Source organism: Schistocerca nitens, chromosome 7, assembly GCF_023898315.1.
Source record: "Schistocerca nitens isolate TAMUIC-IGC-003100 chromosome 7, iqSchNite1.1, whole genome shotgun sequence".
NCBI lineage: Eukaryota > Metazoa > Arthropoda > Insecta > Orthoptera > Acrididae > Schistocerca > Schistocerca nitens.
The window spans coordinates 286,490,513-286,511,873 of record NC_064620.1 but is presented as its reverse complement, the minus strand read 5'-3'; the positions used below and the strand labels follow the sequence as shown (position 1 = coordinate 286,511,873).

At 37.1% G+C, this 21,361-nt stretch overlaps 1 protein-coding gene across 2 annotated transcripts in view; it reads right to left on the bottom strand.

Annotated features, from left to right (window-relative positions):
- LOC126194896 (uncharacterized) overlaps positions 1 to 5,546 on the bottom strand; it is a 183,296-nt gene extending 177,750 nt beyond the window's left edge. For both annotated transcript variants that reach the window (XM_049933249.1, XM_049933250.1), the window contains exon 1: positions 5,384 to 5,546. In XM_049933249.1, the coding sequence (XP_049789206.1) occupies positions 5,384 to 5,476 (93 nt within the window). In that variant the 5' untranslated portion in view covers positions 5,477 to 5,546. The remainder of the gene's footprint in view (positions 1 to 5,383) is intronic.
- Between the last annotated feature and the right edge of the window lie 15,815 nt (positions 5,547 to 21,361).

The following is a 21,361-nucleotide window of genomic DNA, read 5'->3' as shown; positions in this document are numbered from 1 at the left end:
TCCAACAATGTTTTCCTGCAGCCAACAACATCGACAGCAAACAAACTTATAGTGCTGCTGATTTATCTGATAATTAATTAGTCTATATATATTGAACACATAGGAAGTGCTACTAAGGTTCCTTGGAACACAGCCAGAGGTGTATATTTGTTCCTGAACATTTGCCATCCAGTATAACATGATGAGTCCTTTTAAGTCAAATATTCATTGTGCCAGTCACGTATCTGCAAAAATATCCCATATAACTGTATCTTGGTTAACAGCCAAAGATATGATATATTGCAGATCACCTTTCTGACATCTGGGAAGACAGACTCTCCCTGTTCACTTGCTCTTATTTTTTGAAAAATATCATACATGAATAAAGCAAGTTGTAATCATACAAGAGGTTTTTGCTAAATCCATGATGATTCTTTGAGAAAAGATTGCTTTCTTTGAGAAACATCATAATATCTGAGCTCAGAATATGCTCTAAGTTCCTATAACAGAAGGAAATCAGCAAGAATATGCTCTATGTTCCTAAAACAGAAGGAAATCAACAAATTTATTATGTAATTCTGTGGACCTAGTGTTTTACCCTTTTTGGAAACAAGAGTCACCTGCATTCTTTTCCAACCATGGAGGATGAGTCACTGCACAACGTAAGTTCAACAAATATGAGTTAGAACTAGAGCTAATTCAACAGCGCATTAAATGTAAAATCTAACTGTAAATCCATCATGGCTTAGTGCCTTGTTTACTTTAAGTAATCTTAATTCTTAATTATTTTTCTATGTCATTGTTAGTAACAATAACCATTGTGAATCAGCCATTGGTATGGGAGTGTCCTTTTCGGATGAATCCCTTTTTTGAAAGCTGTATTTAATATTTCTGCTTTATGTCTGTTGACTTCATTTTCACCAGACAGATTCTCAAGAGATCAAATGGAAAGTTTCACAAGTGCATTGACTGTACTTATGACCAGACATTCCTAGGATTTTATGACAAATATTTCACCAGGTTATGAGAGGGAAATTTTTTATAGTCTTCATGTGTGGTCCTTTTTACAGATGCACGAGTTGCTAGTAAGTTTTATCTATCAATTTCCTGGCAGTCCCACCTATAACACAAAAGTAATAGTATTCGTTTTCGTAACATTCTCCAAATGGTGCCAAAGAAGTTGTGTTTGTTGTCTTTTATTACTTTACTTTACTTATTCATTACGATTGACGATTATAGTTTCATTCACATTTAACCAAAATTGTTCTGTGTATGCCAAATTTGAATAAGTAAGTTTATGGAGACTGTCTAACTGTTTGACCAAACTTCAACACTCTCCTCATTTTCTTGGTGTCCTTTTCGCCTTTGGTGACATCAGACCTGTAACACTATCGTTTCGATCAGGTCTGTCTGAAGCCAGAATATGTAATATACTATTATACTTATACATACTAGTTAATTGAGGCAGATATTAATCTAAGTCCACCGAGCCCGATTCCTCTCGTGCATATTAGATTGCATACATTACATGAATTTGCAATTGTAAATAAAGGCAACCACCAGTTGTAGAACAGAATGACGACAGTGAAAATTTGTGCCAGACCAGGACTCGAACCTGGATTTCCCGCTTATCATGAGTTGTCACCTTAGCATTTTGCTATCTGTGCATGACTCATGACCAGACCCAAACTTCCATGTGTTGTCAACCATGTGTCTATGACCTGTACTCACACATCCATTATGTTTATTCCCGTACAGATCAGACGTTGTACTTGGAAGTCGCTTGCCTGGCATTGGCAGTTAAATACGATACTGCAGTGACTGATGCAAAGTTCCTTTGGACATGCATGCATGCATGCATGCAGGCACTGCAGTGACTACAGCCATTATGAAATACATTAAATGAATTCACAATTGCGAATGAGGACAACCATCAGCTGTAGAATGGAATGGTGACAATGAAAATTTGTATCAGACTGGGACCAGATTTCCCACTTATCATGAGTGGCTGCCTTACCATTTGGCTATCTGTGCATGACTCACGGCCAGACCTAAATTTCCATTTGCCATCAACCATGCACCTATGACATGCATGTATGCATGTTCAAAGTAAGCTTGCATCGTAATCAAAATAACACAGACACTGCAATTTCATATTTGTTTGCCAATACCGGGCAACCAACTTTCAAGTACAATGTCTGACCCGTACAGATATATACACAATGGATGTACGAGTGAAGGTCGCAGACGCATGATTGACAACATACGAAAGTTTGGATCTGGCCATGAGTTGTGCAGGAATAGCCAAATGGTAAGGCAACTGCCTGCGATAATCGGGAAGTCCCGGTTCGAGTCCTGGCCCAGCACTAATTTTCATTGTCATTTCATTCTGCAGCTGATGGTTGTCCTTAATCGCAATCGGGAATTCATTTAATCTATTTCATAATGGTTGTAGTTGCCGCTGTTCCTGTTCCTTTGGACATGCTCACATGTCCAAGGGAACTTGGCCTCATAATCAGAATAACACAGGCACTGCAATATCATATCAGATTGCAGTCACATTCATTTTGTACCTAGTTAAACCCAATGTTTCTGCTTCTTACTATAAACACTCCTCCTCAGAAATCTAATCTCTCTTTCTGACACACATTCCAAATTTAATGTTTTCATGAGACGAGAGCCAACAAGCATTAAGTTGTTAGAAAATGCATTTTAACCATCAGCTGTTTTATTTAATGTGTATGTCATGTACCGGTTTTGGTCATAGACAATCATCACTGGATGTAAGGCAAAACACATCAGTTAAAAACACTGTGACAACCTCGATGCTGTATCAGCTTAAAAGGAAAAGGGGAAATGTTTTTAATTGGTCTGTTTTACCTTACACCCGGTGCTGATTGTCTATGACCAAAACTGGTAGATGACATATAAGCGTTACATAAAACAGTTGTTGGTTAAAATGCATGTTTCAAAGGACAGTCCACATGTTGTCAAAAGGGTCCCTACTCTCCATTTCAGATTTTAACCATCTCCCAGCTCCTATTACGGTGTGATGATGAATGCTTTCAGTGAGACGCATGAGCTTTGGAATTACTCAGGCAACAAATATTTTTGAGGTTCTCACTCCAGGGATTTGCCAACCATTCTGTTGAAACGATTGGTTTAGCTGGCAGATTTTTATACTGGGAGGAGAGGGGCAAGGGGGGGGGGGGGTCCAGTGTTTTCAACTAATCTAAAAAGAAATTTCATTCTTCACATACTCTGTCACCTGAGTATCTATCTCTTGTGTATCAAGAGTGCAAACTAAACAATATCAAATACAGTGTAGCTGACAGCCCTAGAACTATTTCACAGGTAATAGTTTATGTTGACAGTATCGGTCGTACCCCTAATGAAACAGTGGGTGTAAATTATCTCGGTGTCCAAATCTATAATAAGTTAAAATAGACACACATGGAAAAACTCATCAGAAAGCTTATTTCAGCATGTTTTGCACTTAATAATATTTCACTGTATTTACCTAAAGACATGGGTGGTGACATATTTTCATTCCCAGTTTTTTGGAATTATCTTATGGAGCAATACACCTAAAGCAAATAAAGTATTTCATTAGTGAAAGCAATCAATAACAATAGTGGCCGAAGTAGGCAACTGCAGATAGGGCTTTTTAATGGTCTTGAAATTTTTACACTCACTTCTCAGTATATTTATAGGAATTTGTTGCTGATAATAAAAAGTGGTTACAGCAGAACTGTAATTTTCATGAACATGTTACAAGGCACAAAAATAATTTTCTTGTAGACTTTGCATTCTTCTCTGTGGATTAGTATGAAGCTATTTACTCTGGTGCAAATGTCTTCAACCAAGTTTCCACATAACATACAGCTAGAAATTGGAAATCCCTATGAATTAAGTAAACACCTCATTAGCCACTCCTACAAAATATCCAATAACCTAATTTCAAAAGAATGAAAATTTCTTTAAAATGTATGGCAAATAGTAAATGTTGAAAAACTACATAAAAACTAATAACGTGTTGCAAACAGGTCTTTGTTGATACAAATGTTACTTTGCACGTATATGTAAATGATGCAAGTAAATTATAAGAGCAGCTGTTAAATGTAACTGTGGAATTTACAGTCAAAAGTTGGTACTAACCTTACACTTTACTAAATGGCATTTAGGAGTTGACACTGAGCTTCATAAACACAAATAATATCAGTCGATAAAGTGATAGTTTACTGGTCAATACAGTGGGAAAATTTGTTTCTAAGAGAAGTTTTGCTTTAATGTATCCCCTGACCCACTCAATATCTCTGTGGGTTTTTTTCTTGATGATTTTGCGTTCAGGTGGGATGTAGATCACATTACATAAAACGCAATGGATAAATAGGAGTTACATGCTAAGGTTCCTTTAGAATGGTTCACCATACGTTAGATTTTCTTTCAAAGTGATATAACTGTGCTCCATAACAAGTAAGGTTAACCTTATTGCTTTACTGAGAATTCAAAAACCAATAAATCTGTGTCAACAGCATGTTATGCTGCTCTGTGTCACCATTCAACAACAAGGTAGAGTAGTTTCTTTTCAAGAAGACAGAGGCATTATAGTATGAATTCACGGTTAATGAAAACATGAAATAAATATGCAAGAAGTGCCCGTGTTTACAATATTTAAAACGCATAAGATTAAGAAAACATAAGAAGCTAAGGATACTAAGGGCTAATGACACACTAGGTTGCAGATGTATGTTACTCATCTCTACCGGACCCAAACAATTTCGGAAATAAAAGGTACAACACATTAGAAGGCAGCAGATTCGATAGTTGTAATAAGATGCGTCATTATTAGTTAATATTTTTCGTAGTTCATTCAAAATTACTGTACTATTGTCCTTCCCGGTGACTTCAGCTACACCACTTTTATTATGAGGAAGTAATGTGTCATGCTTTTCTTCTCGATATTAGGGTCTGCGACGTTAGTAACTATTGTGGTTTCCTTTATTTTACAGAAGTCGCAAAACAAGTATATAAAATGGTGTGTGGTGATGCATCTGAGAACAGAGAGACTACTGTATTCAGTCATCACATGGTGTTATTTCTCTCGCGCCTCAACAAAAAGCGGTATCACAAATGGCCTACATCGGTCTCGGATCGTATGCTAGTTTACTGATGTATCTGATGTCAAATTTGGTTAAATTTCTTAGTATATACATGCAGCTTCAGTGTAAGTACAATTGTAATTCCAACATGCTTTATTGCGTGCAGTAGCAATAAATATCCAATACTCATCCAAAGATTTCCGTTTTTTTCATTACACACACGAACTTAGATATTACGCAAAAGTCCGTTTTTATTGGCAAAGAGGTAATGTAATCATGCAAATAATTTTTAATTTTCTAACCAAATATCTTCGTTGAATTCTTTCGTTGTTTTTCCTTATTTTTTCGATTCTTTCTTCCAAAAGAGAATCGTCACTTCTTGTCGTCTGTGACATGATTCCCTATGTCCAACTTAACCTCACATATTACACCGTAGCGGAGACACACTCCGCTGTGCTACTTGGCGTTAAATTATGTCTTTGCAACAACGCGCGTTTCAAAGATAACATGTGCCTGGCTTCCACAGGTATATAAAACTTGCACATACATGCATCGCATTCCACCCCCACCCCCTCTTACCATCAGCACTGGTCGTAGAACTGGCTTCGAGAAAGGCTGCACTCCTACGACCTACTTTACACAACCCAAGTCATAGTATGTACAACGCTGTTAAGGCCACATACTAACTATGTAGTACTGCGTTCATGGAAATACGAGTTATGAACGTTTTGACTTTGATTGTTGTGAAATGTGCAACATCTGGTAAACTGCTTCCCTAGATATCCAAAGGCCACTGATGCGACTGTAAAGGTACGTTTCCTGACTGATTTGTTATTATAGAAAAGATATTTAAGGCTAGTGTGAGAGTGTAAAGCCATATAATGAACTGCATGGATGTAACATGTTAGTACAAGGTGGCGCATTATCCATGGTAAACCTGTATTATTATCAGTTAAATGATATTATTCAGATGCCACATATCTACTATGTCTCAGGATGTGCAAGCAGTAAACGGACACATACAGAGAAATTCCGAGGAAAAGTTGGATGCTTTCCAAGAGACCCTTAGTCAGCACTAAGCATCGGAAGAAGAGGACATGACAACATTTGATACTTGTACAGTTCTGCGAGGAAGCGTTCAAGGGTTTGCTCGTCCAAAACTATGTGAAGATTCGATTCCTAGATTTTTACCCCAATCTATGACATTATTTAATTAATGAACTAAATCTCCTTCTGGGAAGGATCCAAATGAAAGAAGGTGTATTGGAAAGCTAGTTACTGATATGAGAAACGAAGACTGATTTGCAAAAAGTGCGATTAAAAGTTTTTCAGATGTGTGTTAAAATGTGGATATTATCCCTGTAAGGACAAGTGCTACAATACTGTAATATATGAGTAATTATACTTTTACATATTATCAGTGGAAGGAATCACAAAACATCCTAACCATTGTAAAGATTAACAGCTATGAACATATTGCTTCCCTCCACAGTTCAGCTGAAAATAAGTCTAATACGACCTATTACGATGTGAGATCATATTTCGTTCTAATGTAGCTGATTCTAGCTTTTGTCTGTTTTTTTAAATGAGGAACCGCAATGATAAAAAAGCATGAAGTAGAAGTATGTACCACTTTCAAACATCACCACGCAAAATTTCATCCTGCGATAAAACTCTTGAGATAGTTACTTAAAAGGAAGTAATGCGTATTTTGTGCATTTTCTCTGCATCACCTAATTTTTTAGATGAGTGAAATTGCTGCTCGATATAGAGACACCAAGCAAGAATCTATCGAAGCAGCTCCTGAGAAGTATGTTGTTTGTCAAATCAGACACTGGAAAAACAGGTAATGAACTTCTACTGAATTAAGCCAGACTTACACAGTATTTCTGCAACTTCACTACTGCAGTGCTCGCAATCAGGTAGCTTCTATACACACAATGAAAAAGATTGTATGTTGTGTATATAGAGTGCACAAGCACATTCAAATAAAGCTGTATTACAGACCTTATTGTGACAGTATGAACTGTACCAGAAATCAGAATTATAATCAGCATATAATTGAAGAGTTAGTCATCTACAGTGCACTGATAGTTTGAAACGTTTTTTGGTGCAACATGCATCCAGAATGTTTTTTCTCGTAGAGTAATCTTTTATTTTCACATCTCAGGAGCTGGATATGACGTATTGCGATGAGATGGAATGATATTGTGAAGGAGGATATTAAATTTGTGCTCTCCATTTTGAGGTAGCCAGTTTATAAGGACACAATCGTATGGAATATAATGACATCAGGATTTGATACTCCCAAGAACCCACATCTGTTTCATTCAAATGAAAATTACCCAAAGGATCCCTTGTACCTGTATTGAACAATGGGAAGCAAAAATTGCAGTGCTCTGTGGACACCATGGATAGAGGAGAATCGAATGCAGCAGTAAGTACCTGGCATACAGATTCAATTATAGAGTTTACACTAATTCATTTAGATGTGGCACTCATTTCATTTGAGGCAGAAATAATTAAATAAAATGAAACATCCCCGAAAGTACATTCCAAACATGTGGATGTACTTATTAGCATTTCCTTTTGAGCCTAAAGTGTCAGGTTACAATTCACTTTACTTCTTAAAGGATTTTTGATGGTACAAATATGACTTGGTAAATATGAACTGTTTTTGTACATTGCGCCCTGATTCTGTTATTACATGTTAACATTAGCAGGAAGACAGGATATTAGTTTTGTTTTGAGAAATAACAGGGAAATTACACAATTAAAAACAGTAATTTTTCAGTTGATATCATACAACTCCTCTGTTACTACAGAGTAGATGCTTTCAGTACCAGCACTGCAGCACCTGTCAAAAGATTGCCATTTTCTTGTCCTATAGACTTTCGTGACTGCTGGTCATAGATTGTGGTTCCACTGTAATGCCAGCTTACATTACAGTCAGAAAAGTTAAAAACCGTTTAACGTAATGGCGACGTGAACATCCTCCCACCACTGTCCACGAGCTTCTGCAGGTGCTACCAGATGAATTCATTCAACAACACATGTCCCCAGTCGTTCATTTATGCATGTGAGTAGTTCACACCATGGCAAAAAATGGGCTTTATGTCCAACTAAGTGAAGAAATAACTTTTTAAAGTCGCAATACGTTCTTAAACTTCCTGATACGAATCTCGTTGTCACTTCCAGCAAACCTGTAGCATCACTTACTTGTATCAAAGCAACACAGCAACATTTCCAGCAAAGCAAGGTATTCAAAAGTGGAAGGTTATTCATGTGTATCTCCACGATTTTAGAAGACAACTACATGAAAAGTTAAAGACAAACAGAAAGAGAAACATATCAGTGAACAGAGCTTGTCTCTAATTTTTGATTCATAATACACGCCTCAGCATAATTACAGAGCGCACCAACAAGGGCCAGGCGTATCGAAACCTAGCGTTTTGTGTCCTTGAATCCGCTGAATGTGCATCAGTTGCGATGTTTCAGCGACGATTTAATACAAAAAAAGCTCCAACAGGCAAAACAGTCAATGGGAGGAACAAAATATTCTGTGAGACTGGCAACTTATGTGGTGCGAAGGAAACAGGCTGTACACGATCAGCAGCAGGTAGAGTGGAGTTTGTGCTGGAATCATTCATCAGGGGCCTGAACAAATCGACAAAACGTGCGAACAGAGAACTACAGACACCACAGTCAACTGTCTGGCATATTCTATGCAAACATCTGGATGTAAAACCATATTGCCTGCAATACTTACATGTGGTGACTACTCGGGACAGTAAGCAATGTTCTGACTTTTCAAATGACTTGCAGCAGCTAGTAGAGGAAGACAGTTTTCACAGAAGTAGATTTTTAGTGATGGTACCTCATTGAATTGGTGTGGAAAGGTGAATCATTGTAACGTGCACGTTTGGGGCACAGAACACCGACACAAGACTGTGGACCACGTCGCTAATTCATCTAAAATTAACGTCTTTTCTTCCATGTCCCCTTTAAAAGTTTGTGAACTACTTTTGTGGAGAAAACTGCAACTGGTTTCGTGTACCTGGACATACTGCAGCAAAGACTTATCGCACAATTACAGCAAGACAGTGGAGACTTTATTTTAAATAAAACAGCAGTGCACCACACTTTCTGTCAGATGTTCGTGATTACCTCAATACCGAACTGCCTCAGCACTGTATTGTATGTACCGTCCTCTTCTTGAGTGGCCCCTGCAGTCACACAACTTAGTTGCATGTGATTTCCTTTTCTGGAGTTATGTTAAATATCGTGTGTTCCTGCCTCCACTGGAATAATTGCAAGGGAGTACGAGGTGTGGCTAGAAAAAAACCGGACTAGTACTGGTGAAACAATAAAACGAATGCAATAAGGCTGAAAGTCGCGTGGCCTGTCACGTGACTCTCGCTCCGCCTACTGCTCGAGTTTCATCTGCCTCCTGCACTCAGTCTGTCCGTGGCGTCTGTTTTAAGTAGTTGACGTTTTGTCTGTGCGTCAGAAAATGTTGAGTGTACAGAAAGAACAGCGTGTTAACATCAAATTTTGTTTCAAACTAGGAAAATCTGCAAGTGAAACGTTTGTAATGTTACAACAAGTGTACGGCGATGATTGTTTATCGCAAACACAAGTGTTTGAGTGGTTTAAATGATTTAAAGATGGCCGCGAAGACACCAGTGATGACACTCGCACTGGCAGACCATTGTCAGCAAAAACTGATGCAAACATTGAAAAAATCGGTAAACTTGTTCGACAAGATCGCCGTTTAACAATCAGAGCAGTGTCTGAGTTAACAGGAGTTGACAAGGAAAGTGTTAGGCAGATTCTTCATGAAAGTTTCAACATGAACAAAGTGTGTTCAAAAATGGTTCCAAAGTGTCTCACAATTGAACAGAAGAAACGCCGAAGAATGATTTGTTCTGACATCCTGGAAAACATTGAAAGTGATCCCACCTTCTTACAAAATGTTATTACTTGCGATGAATCGTGGTTTTTTACTTACGATCCCGAAACTAAACGCCAATCGATGCATTGGAAAACTCCTGGTTCTCCACGACAAAAAAAAGCACGAATGTCAAAATCGAAATTCAAGGCAATGATGATTGTTTTTTTTTTTGACATCAAAGGGATTGTGCACATTGATTGGGTACCAGAGGGACAAACAGTGAATCAGCATTACTACATTAGCGTCCTGGCTACCCTACGTGGGCGAGTACGGAGAAAACGGAACGATTTGTGGAGAAAAAAGTCATGGATCCTTCACCAAGACAATGCCCCAGCTCACAGTGCGTTGTCAGTGAAGACGTTTTTGGCAAAACACAACATTCCCATCTTAGATCATCCACCCTACTCACCAGATTTGGCCCCCTGTGACTTTTTTCTTTTCCCTAAAGTCAAGTCAGCTTTGAAAGGAACTAGATTTGAGACTGTTGAAGCAGTAAAAGAAAAAGCGACGGAAGTAATGTATGGACTTACCGAAAATGATCTGCAGCATTGCTATGAACAGTGGAAAATTCGTATGGAGCGGTGTAGAGACCGAGGAGGAGAGTACATTGAAGGAGATAACATGAAATTGTAAATAATTGTAAATAAATGTTTTTTCCAGCATCAGTCCGGTTTTTTTCTAGCCGCACCTCGTATAATTAATACAGCCCCTGGTATTAATCATGACTCGTTGGGGCATGTATGGCAAGAGTTTTCACTGTCATATTAACGTTTGCCCTGTAACATGGGTCAAAAGCTTGGAGATATGCTCTATCCACTGGTGTGTGTCTGTGTCCTGCATGTCATGTAGCGTTCATGCAGCCATCTTCTGAAACCACAGAAGAATTTAAGAATAACACCATATTGTAATTGAGAGGATGAGTTTGCAGAGTTATTCATTAATGCAGAAATGTCAATATTGTAAAGGTATTTATAATTTAGAGGAATGATAATAAGTTTTTAGTTTGATTATTTAGTGTAAATATTACAATTAAATAGAAATAGGAAATGTATTTCTGCGTCAGAGATTTAAAGCTACTATTGACATAAATAAAATCCCTTGTAAATGCAACAGTGTTATTATTGACTCAATCATTGGATGATGGCTGATCCTGCACCATTCTACAAAGTCTGATTACGAAATTACGTACAGGAAAAGTTATATTTACAGCAACTGTTGCCTCGAAGAACTGTGACTAAGGCTCAAAAACAATTCAAACTGTTGAGCGAAGGGCTTTCCTTTCCTATGTACATTCAGAGCATTATAAATAGCAGATGCAGTAAACATATTACACTGGTAATAAAGAGGTCACCAGCTGTCCGGTATCACAGTGTTACTTGTAAATTAATGTAAGCTGCGAAGTGTTACATGTCGTTTAGGCAAACGACATTTCACACTCCTTGTGTAGTACAAGGAAAGATGATCGTGAGACGATAATATTAGGTAGCGAGTAAGTTGCGAAACATTTACTGAGGAAGTATGTCTGTTTTAGGATGTGCAGACATTAAATGGGGATTGTAGAATACCTGAAAACGGCAAGAGGTGGCTTGACCATCAAAGAGCAACCACACTCTCCAAGAATGTAAACAAAAGACGAGAACGTTTTGAGACAAATGAAATATAGTGTAATCTGGATTGTCGTGCTGAGCCTTCGACGTGGTTGTATTATCAAACTTTGTGTTCTACTCAAATTCACGAGACCCTCTAAAGATCTGTACACCCATTCAAGGAAATATGTGTTTGTAAAAGGAAAGTAGTGGACATGATTTCTCGTGATATGAGTACCAATTATCTTTTTTTTTGCTCCTGTAACAGCTGCAGAACATGTAGTAGACAAGCCTTTCTTCAGCTGTACATGGGGTTTTAGAAGCACTGATTAACAGAACCTCTACTTCAAGAGAATCAACCATGGCGACCAGATTAAAAGAAAAAGGTAAAAACATCAGATATTACGTTGGGTGACAGATCTAATGAAATTTATGACTCAGCTTCAGCTACAAGGAGCGAGCCAGCAACTACATAAAACACTAAACCAACAAGAAAAACACTTCGTTTCGCGACCATGGCAGTATGCAGAGCGTTGGAACAACGGGAAGAAAATGGAAACTATAAATTTGTAAACTCTTGAAATTGAGTGAGTGAAAAATTACAGCGTTGCTAATAAGAACAACGATTAAACAAAATGAGAAACTACAAGTGAATGGATGTAAAACTGAGTAACGTTCTGTTAAGAAGAAATCGAAAAGAAATATTGGAACACTTACGAAATCTGAAGACAAGTCATACAATTTTTATTTTTATTTATTTATTTATTTATTTATTCATCCGTGGAACAATAAATATTGTATGGATGTCGTCAGTTTACAACACATGAGCACACATTTACATTTACAATGAAACAGGTTTCTCATATTTTGTGTAGTTTTTATAACTAGTCATACACACATTTATAATTACATAATGTTTTGGTGATAATGTCATATGTTGCTAATAATCTACATCTATGTTAAATATTCTTTTACAGTATAACAACTTTTACTTACTAAAAAGGTTTTAAGCTTTTGTCTGAGAGTGAGGGGCTCATTTATTCCTTTAATTTCCTGTGGTAATTTGTTATACAGTTTTATCCCATTGTTCTTTCTATCTGGATGGAGGTGGTGACAAGCTCTTGTTTCATGGTCATGTGTTAGGCTGTTTGTGTTGTACATGTTGAGATTTTTCTTAATGAACATTATGTTCTGAAAGATATACTCACAAGAAACAGTTAGAATTCCTAGCTTTCTAAATAATTCTAGACAGTGGGCCCTGTTGTTGCTGTTTGTTATTATCCTTATGGCTCTTTTTTGTACTTTGAACACAGTTTATATGTTACTGGCACTTGTTCCCCAATACATGATCCCATAGCTGAGGACTGAGTGTAGATATCCGTAATATGTTATTTTAAGACAGGTATTATTGCATACCGGTGCAAGGATTCTAAGAACATAGCATGCTGTGGATAATTTCTTTGCCAAAATGTTGACATGGTTTGTCCATTTCAGTTGGCTGTCTACATTCGTCCCTAAGAATTTGGTACTTGTTACACATTCTAATTCATTTTTATTAACTTTTATTCTAGTGGCATTGTGTTTTTTGTTCAATTGGAAGTTAATATAGTTAGTTTTCTTTACATTTAGGGTTACTTTATTTTTTAATGACCAGTTGTGGACATCATTGAGAGCCTCGTTTGCTCTTTCTGACAGTTGTGTTGGATTTTCAGCTGTTATTACTATGTTGCTCTCAACAGCAAAAAGTATTTTTCCGCCATGTCTGATACTTTGTGGGAAGTCGTTAATGTATATAAGAAACAATATTGGGCCTAATACACTTCCCTGTGGGACGCCTATATTCACATTTTCTGGGTCAGACAGGTGTTTTATAAGGGACTTGTTTGAAACTTGTGATATCTCAACTCGCTGAACTCTGTTTTCCAAGTATGATTTGAACCACTTCTTTGTCACACCTCTTATTCCTATTTGCCCTAATTTATGAAGTAAGATTTTGTGGTCAACTGTATCAAAGGCCTTGGACAAGTCTAAAAAGATACCACTTACATTTTCACCTTTGTCCAGTGCTTCTAAAATTACTTTAGTGAACTGTGCTATAACAGATTGTGTGCATTTTCCAGGCCTAAAACCAAATTGGTCATTGGAAAGAAGATTATATTTATTCAGGTAATTTAGCAGTCTCTTTTTGACTAGTATTTCTATTATTTTAGAAATGATAGACATTATAGAGATCGGCCTGTAGTTCTCTACATTTTCCACATCTCCGTTTTTAAGGATAGGTATAACTTTTGCTTGTTTTAGGTACTCCGGAAAGTATCCAGATTCGAAAGATTCATTAATTATGTCTGTTAATGGGCCCTTTATGGAGTCTACACAATCTTTAATTACGCAGACTGGGATTTCATCAAGTCCTACTGAAGTTTTATTTTTTAGTTGGTGTACTACTAGTGCCACTTCCCTTTCTGTAGTTGGAAAGAGCACCATTGAGTTTGTCGGCTGGTTCTGAGCAGGTAAATCATACGTATCTGGAAATTTCTGCTGTAATTTTTTTGCAATACTATTGAAATATGAGTTTACAAAATCAGCTAATTTTTTAGGGTTACCTACTGGTACATCTTTGTTTTTAATATGTGAATTGAGGTCCTTTTTAGCAGAGTTAGATGTTTCCTGTTTGACGATGTTCCAGGCTGCTTTGCTCTTGTTTTCAACTTCAAGTAATATTTTGTTGTTTGAAAGTTTTTTTGCGGCTAGCAACACCTTTCTGTATATTTTCCTGTACTCTTTGTAGAATTGCATAACTTCTGGGTTAGATTGATTATTTTTTATGGAGTTGAGATATCTAAGAGTTTCTGAGGATTTTTTGATACCTGTAGTCACCCATTGATTTCTCTTTGTAGTTTTAATTTGATAAAGAGTTTTGGGAAACATCTCTTCAAATCTGAGTTTAAAAATTGACATGAACTTGATAAATTTCTGATTTGCATTGGTTTCTGCATAGACTTCACTCCAATCTTCATATTCTAGCTGGGATTTAAACTGATACAGGGCCGATTTGTAAAACATTCTTTTGTATGTACAAAGTTTAGGAGGAGTTTATAAAATAAATAAAATATTAATTTATTGTATATTTATGATAGTGATTGGTTGTAATTAATATTTGCTTATCTGGAATGTGGACGTTTAATTATTTGGTATCAGACGCTTGACAATGGCTTTTTCGTAAATGCAATGTTATTCGTAGTTGACCGTGAAATGTGATTCAAATAATCGGACTTCGTATTTAAATCGTTTCCAAAGACTGCTGCGGTAGGTGCGGACTCAAAATGTAAATCTCAATATTAGAATAATTTGCCAGCCATGTCAATACGTCGTACAGAGGTGACTGTCTACTAAACATAAAAAAGTTTACACAGTTAGTTAAATCAGATATATTCAACGAATAAGCCTACAGTTAAATAATTCTACTTACTTTCATAAATATAAATTCTTTACAGAATCGAGTGCCTAGTAAGATTGCAACTCGCAGTGTTCTTATATAACTTCAAATATGGCGGTGTGCCAGTTAATAAAATATACGTGCTTCCCGCACCCGTTGTTCTGCCAGACCTCCTTCTTCTTAATGAAACATAAGAGTGTCCTCATTGTATTTTGTTTTATCAGCGACATAGCGCTGCAGTTCTGTGCCATAGGCTTTATTTATTTGTCAGAGATTAATTATTTAATTAAGATTTCGCGTTTCCGAGGAAACTCACGCACGGCATGCAAATGTGCCTTTATATTGCCCCCTGAATTGCGAGGCGAATGGACACACCTGCAGGCGAGCAATTCACCTAAAGGCACAAGAAAATCTAAGTTATCTACAACTATTTACATGACTTACATTATACAGTATATTATACACAAAATTTGAAATACGCGCATTCGCCGTAAAAGTTCTTATGTTGGCAAAATAGAGTGCGCGCATGCGCAGAAGCGTCTATGTGACTCCGGCACTGCCGTTATATCGTAAATTTAGATCACGCGGCACAGTATTGCAGTTCATATTGTTCGTGTGCGCGCGCGTTTCTTAGTTGTTGCATATGAAGAGTACATTCTATGACAGGTAACTTAGTTTTAAAATTACAATATTTGTTATAATACAATACAACTTTAGATTGTTGAATGTTCTTAGTTACATAGTATTGCATTGAAATGCTTCAAAGAAAAATGTCATTTTGTTTCAGGTGCGTTGACCTATACACATCGTGTCGTTATTACAGTTCATATTCATCTGCTGCACAATAATTTTTCACAGGTTAGTGTCGTCATGGTAAAGTTTTTTGATCACAGTAACATTGCTGTATAACAACGTAATTGATACATAAGCATGTCCATTTCCTATTTCCATTATAGTCGTTGTGATGCAGTTCGTTGTGACAAAAAGCATTGTTTATTACAGATCAGACGTGACCCATCGAGTAATTGGTCCATATGCAGTTCGTTTTCGATATTCCGTGGAAGCTTGGTTGCAGAACCTCGGACGGTACATAGCTGGCGTCGATCCTTGGACAGTCCAGGTAAGTGTGTCCGTCACATTTCGAGAACATTCCATTCCCTGAAGTTCCAACCAAAATTCTTCCACTCGTCGTGTTGTTTTCTGGACAGGCACGTTGTGACCATTTAATCCAGTTAACATCTTGAAGTTAGGTACTGTAATAATGTCACTAGACGATGCACCAATTGTGCACTTCACATTTTCAGTTTTTCTTTTAAAATGTAGCTCACCTAAATGTTCGTAGTTACTTATCAAAGAAATTGTTCATCGCGTTTACAAAGGCACGATGCATGATGAATGTCATTAACAGTTTCTTTCACATACGTTTCTGCGTAGTTGCAGACTTAGTAATGTACGTTAATGTCCGTGAACAGTGGTTCACTACGCAATTTTTTTTTCAAATTTTTCACATTTTGGCACTCGTTAGCGTTCAAATTTTCACATAGTAACAGTTACATTATATATCATTTTAAAAGAAAACATAAGTAATCATACATATACACGTCACATATTTTCTTAGCATAAACATAATACAGTTACACATAACATGTTTACATCATTATATAGCTATAAATTATTACATTATGTCACAATTGATTACATGAATTGCAGGTATTTACGTTCTCTTTAACGGTTTTGCTGGGATTTTATCGATTTTTTTATTTTTTTATTTTGTGATGTCATCTGAAATTAAGATAGATTAGACACAACATTCATTACATCAGTAGGCAAGACCAGGCGTTTTCACTACACAATAAATATTCAAAATAACAAGAGAAGGAAAACTGTTAGATTCCTCGCGTTTTGTGAGTGTGTTTATAGTGTCTGTGTGGCCTTGGCTACTGGTAGATGCTTTTCTTGCTGAGAGATGTGTGTCTAATCTATTTCTCGAAGTAAAAGATCGCTTCACAGATGACGTCTGTCGGTTCGTCAGGTGTCATACCAAGTCAGTGATACCTACAGTCACATATGTTCCGTGAAAAATTAATATATCATTCACTGCTACGTAATCATAAATTTTACCTTAATATTCAGTCTTCTTGGTAGTGCTGCGGCGTTGAAAGAAAAGTTCTTCTGTCTTCAACTGCGTCACTGGTACAGCTGAAATGAAAATTTCTATACTACTTATAATCTATGTTGTAATTTGTTTTAGTTCTTGCCACACAGCAGGTCGTTGAGATAACGGTACGTTATATGTCTTGTGGTAGAAGATCTTGTGAGGCTTAACTTCAAGTTTGTAGACATACGTGTTGATAACACCTAATCGTTTGGTAAAAACTTGTAAATATTTGGATAGCACTTCCTGTAGTTTCATATGTTCATGTACGCTGAGAGCTGTAGCTTCATTTATCTTATGATCAAGCAATGTTTTCGAGTCCATTAGCTCTGTGTCAGATGAGTGTGTTTGCATGTCTTGAATGTCATTGTCAAGTACTAACTGAACCTTGTACCCTGTACAGTGTTTGTCATGCTTTAGAGTTCTCCTGTCCAAATCAATAATAATTACACTGCCTTTATCATTTAAAATACATTTACCTTTGGAGAAGTCTATAATGCAGTCCTTCTCGCTCATAATATCCAATCCTAATATGCAATTTGTCACAAGGTTTTGTACAACCAGGAATGGCCATTGTACGGTTCCATTACCTATTTTAATGTTTACAAAAACTTGCTTCTTAACCCTACATGACTTATTACCTAGAGCAGTAGTTATTTTACAGTTTTGGGCAGGATACTCAGGCACAGGCTCCAATTCACACATCTTTTTATAGAAATTAAAAGACAAACCGCTCACAGCTGCACCTGTATCTAAGATAATAGTAGTTGGAATCCCACCTACTACACCAGTAGTAGAGGCTAAAACAATTTCATTTGTGTTTGAACGACATTGTTTACTGTCTTGCAAAAGTTCATCTGATATATTCTCATTGTGGTTGTATCTTATAAATAAAACTGGTAGTTTTTTTTTAGAATTATTAGGCAAACCAATATTTTGTTGTTCAATGGTGGTGTCAAATAACTGATTAACATTGAAGTCGCCCCCCAAGAATTCTTCAGCCACGACCGGGGGCATAGAAGTGACTGTTTCTAGTTTGTTGGGTTAGCATTTGTATTAGGTACTGACAGAGATTGAGGTTGTGTATCAGGTGTCACTTCTATTATATTCACATTCGGATATTGCCTGTTGTGATCTCCAAACTTTTGCAGTTGTTGTTGCTGTTGCGCATTATGACTTACCTGTCGGTCGTAAGGTATGCTCCAATTTTGTCCTGGTGGCTGCTGTGGTATAGCAGTGTTTGAATGAAAGTATTTATCGCTACGAGTCCAGCCTTGATGCTGTCTTGGCTCGTAGTTATTATTATTTCTATTTCTGTTTGTGTTTTTGTTGTTACATTTGTATCCATTGTTACCGTTGTTGTTGTTATTACCGCAGTGCCTTTTGTATGGATTGTGGCATGAAGTGTTATTACTGTTGTAACTGTTGTTTGTATTGGAATACGCGTGTTGATTTTGATTTCCGTATTGAGACGGCATGTGAGTTTGCTGTTTTTGCTGTACCGCGTATCCAACTGTGGGCGCGCCAGAATTGAGTTGGCAAGCCTGCATGTTTTGCATACCACTAGTATAAACATTGTGGCTGCTGTTTTGCCGCGCGAAGCGCTGATCTTCTAGTAACATGTCAACCGAATCTAAAGCTGTTAAAAAATAATCAGGATCGACATCCGGAATATGTAAGAGTTTTTCTTTAATGTTGAAAGGCAATTTGGCCTTTAACGCACGGAGTATATCACGTGTTGCGACTGGTTCGTCCAAAAAATGTCCCATGTTCAAGTATTTATCAAAATATCTGCGTAAGTTACCATTTTTACTGTTAAAAGTTTCAGGTTCTAAAATTTGTCTTCTGAGTCGCTCCTGGACGGATTGCGACCAGAATTTGTTCAGAAAGGCACGCTAAAACTCACTGTACGTGGTACATACGTCAGCTTGACTGTATGCCCAGACAGCTGCATCGCCTTGGTTGTAACCGACAATATATGAAATCTTTTTCCGGTCACTCCAAGTGCGTGGAAATGCGTTACTAAAATATTTAAGAAAAATCACCGGATGAATGGTTCGTTTTTCTGGGATAAAAGTCTGAAATTGCCTGTGTTTTATTAAGCTTTCTTCTTCCTTTGCATTATGATATGGATTTGTTCCACTGTAATTACTGTAATGTTCAGATGGCGAGTAATTACGACAATGTTGCTGTGGTTTACCATGATAATAGCTTGTGTTTGTGTTTGCACGTCGTGGTATGTGTTGTAGTCGTGGTGTGTTTTGTTCTTGTGTGTTTGTCGTGTGCGGTATGTGTGCGTCATACTCGAATGTATATTGGTTTCTGAACTGTACATTTTGACTGACATTTTCGTTACATTCAGACTGTGGTTGATCGGTGAATTGTCTCATGGGTGCAGTGACGGATTGTACTGCGTCACTAATCAGCTGTTTGTTATTAGTTATGTATTCCGCTACGGAGTCGTGCACAATTGTTGGTAAATTTTCACGTATGCATCTATCAAAATGTTTGTCTTTGCTCTCTACCCAATCATGAAATTCTTTATTAATATTTTGAAAATGAGCTGTGGCATCAGATTGTAATCTGTCAGTCAGTTGTTGTTCAACATCGCCAAATTTATTCTGCACGTCAGTAATTCGTTTTTCAAGGTTGTCATGTACTGAAGGATATGTTTGAATTTGTTCAGTAAGAGCTTCACACGTGACATTAAGGTTTTTTACTTCTGTCTGTAAAAGTGCCACGTCATTTGTAGTCTTTTCTTGTCTCGTATTAAGCTTGGAAAATTTCGTACTGAGTTCAGTCATCTGTTTGGTCAGTGTGGCGTCTATAAGTTCCACACGTTTACATAAAGTGTCATTACATGCCTTGATTGCTATGAGGTCACATTTAATTTCGTCATTTTGTGCCTTTAACTGTTCATTTTGTGTCTTTAAGGTTGTCAGGTTTTCCGCGTTCTGCATCCTTAAGGTTGCCATATTTTCTGCGTTTTGTTTCATTAGCATTTGTAACATGTGGGCAATGTTTACTGTTTGCAAGGTCTCTGCCCCCACCGCGTCATTAGACGTGACGTCATGTATTAACATGGGCTCTGACTGAGACTTTGAAATTTTTGTGGTGGACGGCCTATTGTCAAAATTTCCGTTAACACTTGCGTCAATATTTGATGAATCGTCACTACCGGTTGCTGTCGTAAAGTCATTTTCTAACATTCGTCTCTCGTCCGAGTCGGATTGCATCTGAATAGTATGTCTTTGCTGTTCCATCTTCGCGTATTGTTTTCTAGTTATGACCATGCCACACGTATGGTATGCTTCAAGAAAATAAAGTTTGACACTGGTTTTAAAATAAAATGCAGTTGAACATGAATCGCTCGAGGCAACAATGGCTGTTTGTTAATTTAAAAATGTAAACTGAATATCGGATTATTCTTAATGCCTGCTGCCCATGTTACAACGTATCGTACAGAAGTCGGCCATATTGTACACTCGTGTATTGGTATTGTTGCAGAAGTTATTGTTTTAGGAAAAGCACTGAGAATGAAATTTATCACTGAAAACTGCTACGCGCGAAAGAAATACTACAGAATCTACTGAAGAGCTAATTCACTGAATTATGCGTCTGGTCAAGCCTGCCAATGCAAAGATGCTGCATCTTACCTCATTTTGCTGGAAGCTTCGTTGCGTCTTCCCGCAAAATTTTAGAATTGGAAAATATCTTCAGATTTTTGTTATTTCTCGTACATTCACGTCCAGGTCCAGAAAGTTGATTTTTCACATGAAACAAAGAGAACAATGTAACAAATGACAAATTGAAGAAGGTCCTGTCACGGTCGCCAATATAAAATAAATAAAATATTAATTTATTGTATATTTATGATAGTGATTGGTTGTAATTAATATTTGCTTATCTGGAACGTGGACGTTTAATTATTTGGTATCAGACGCTTGACAATGGCTTTTTCGTAAATGCAATGTTATTCGTAGTTGACCTTGAAATGTGATTCAAATAATCGGACTTCGTATTTAAATCGTTTCCAAAGACTGCTGCGGTAGGTGCGGACTCAAAATGTAAATCTCAATATTAGAATAATTTGCCAGCCATGTCAATACGTCGTACAGAGGTGACTGTCTACTAAACATAAAAAAGTTT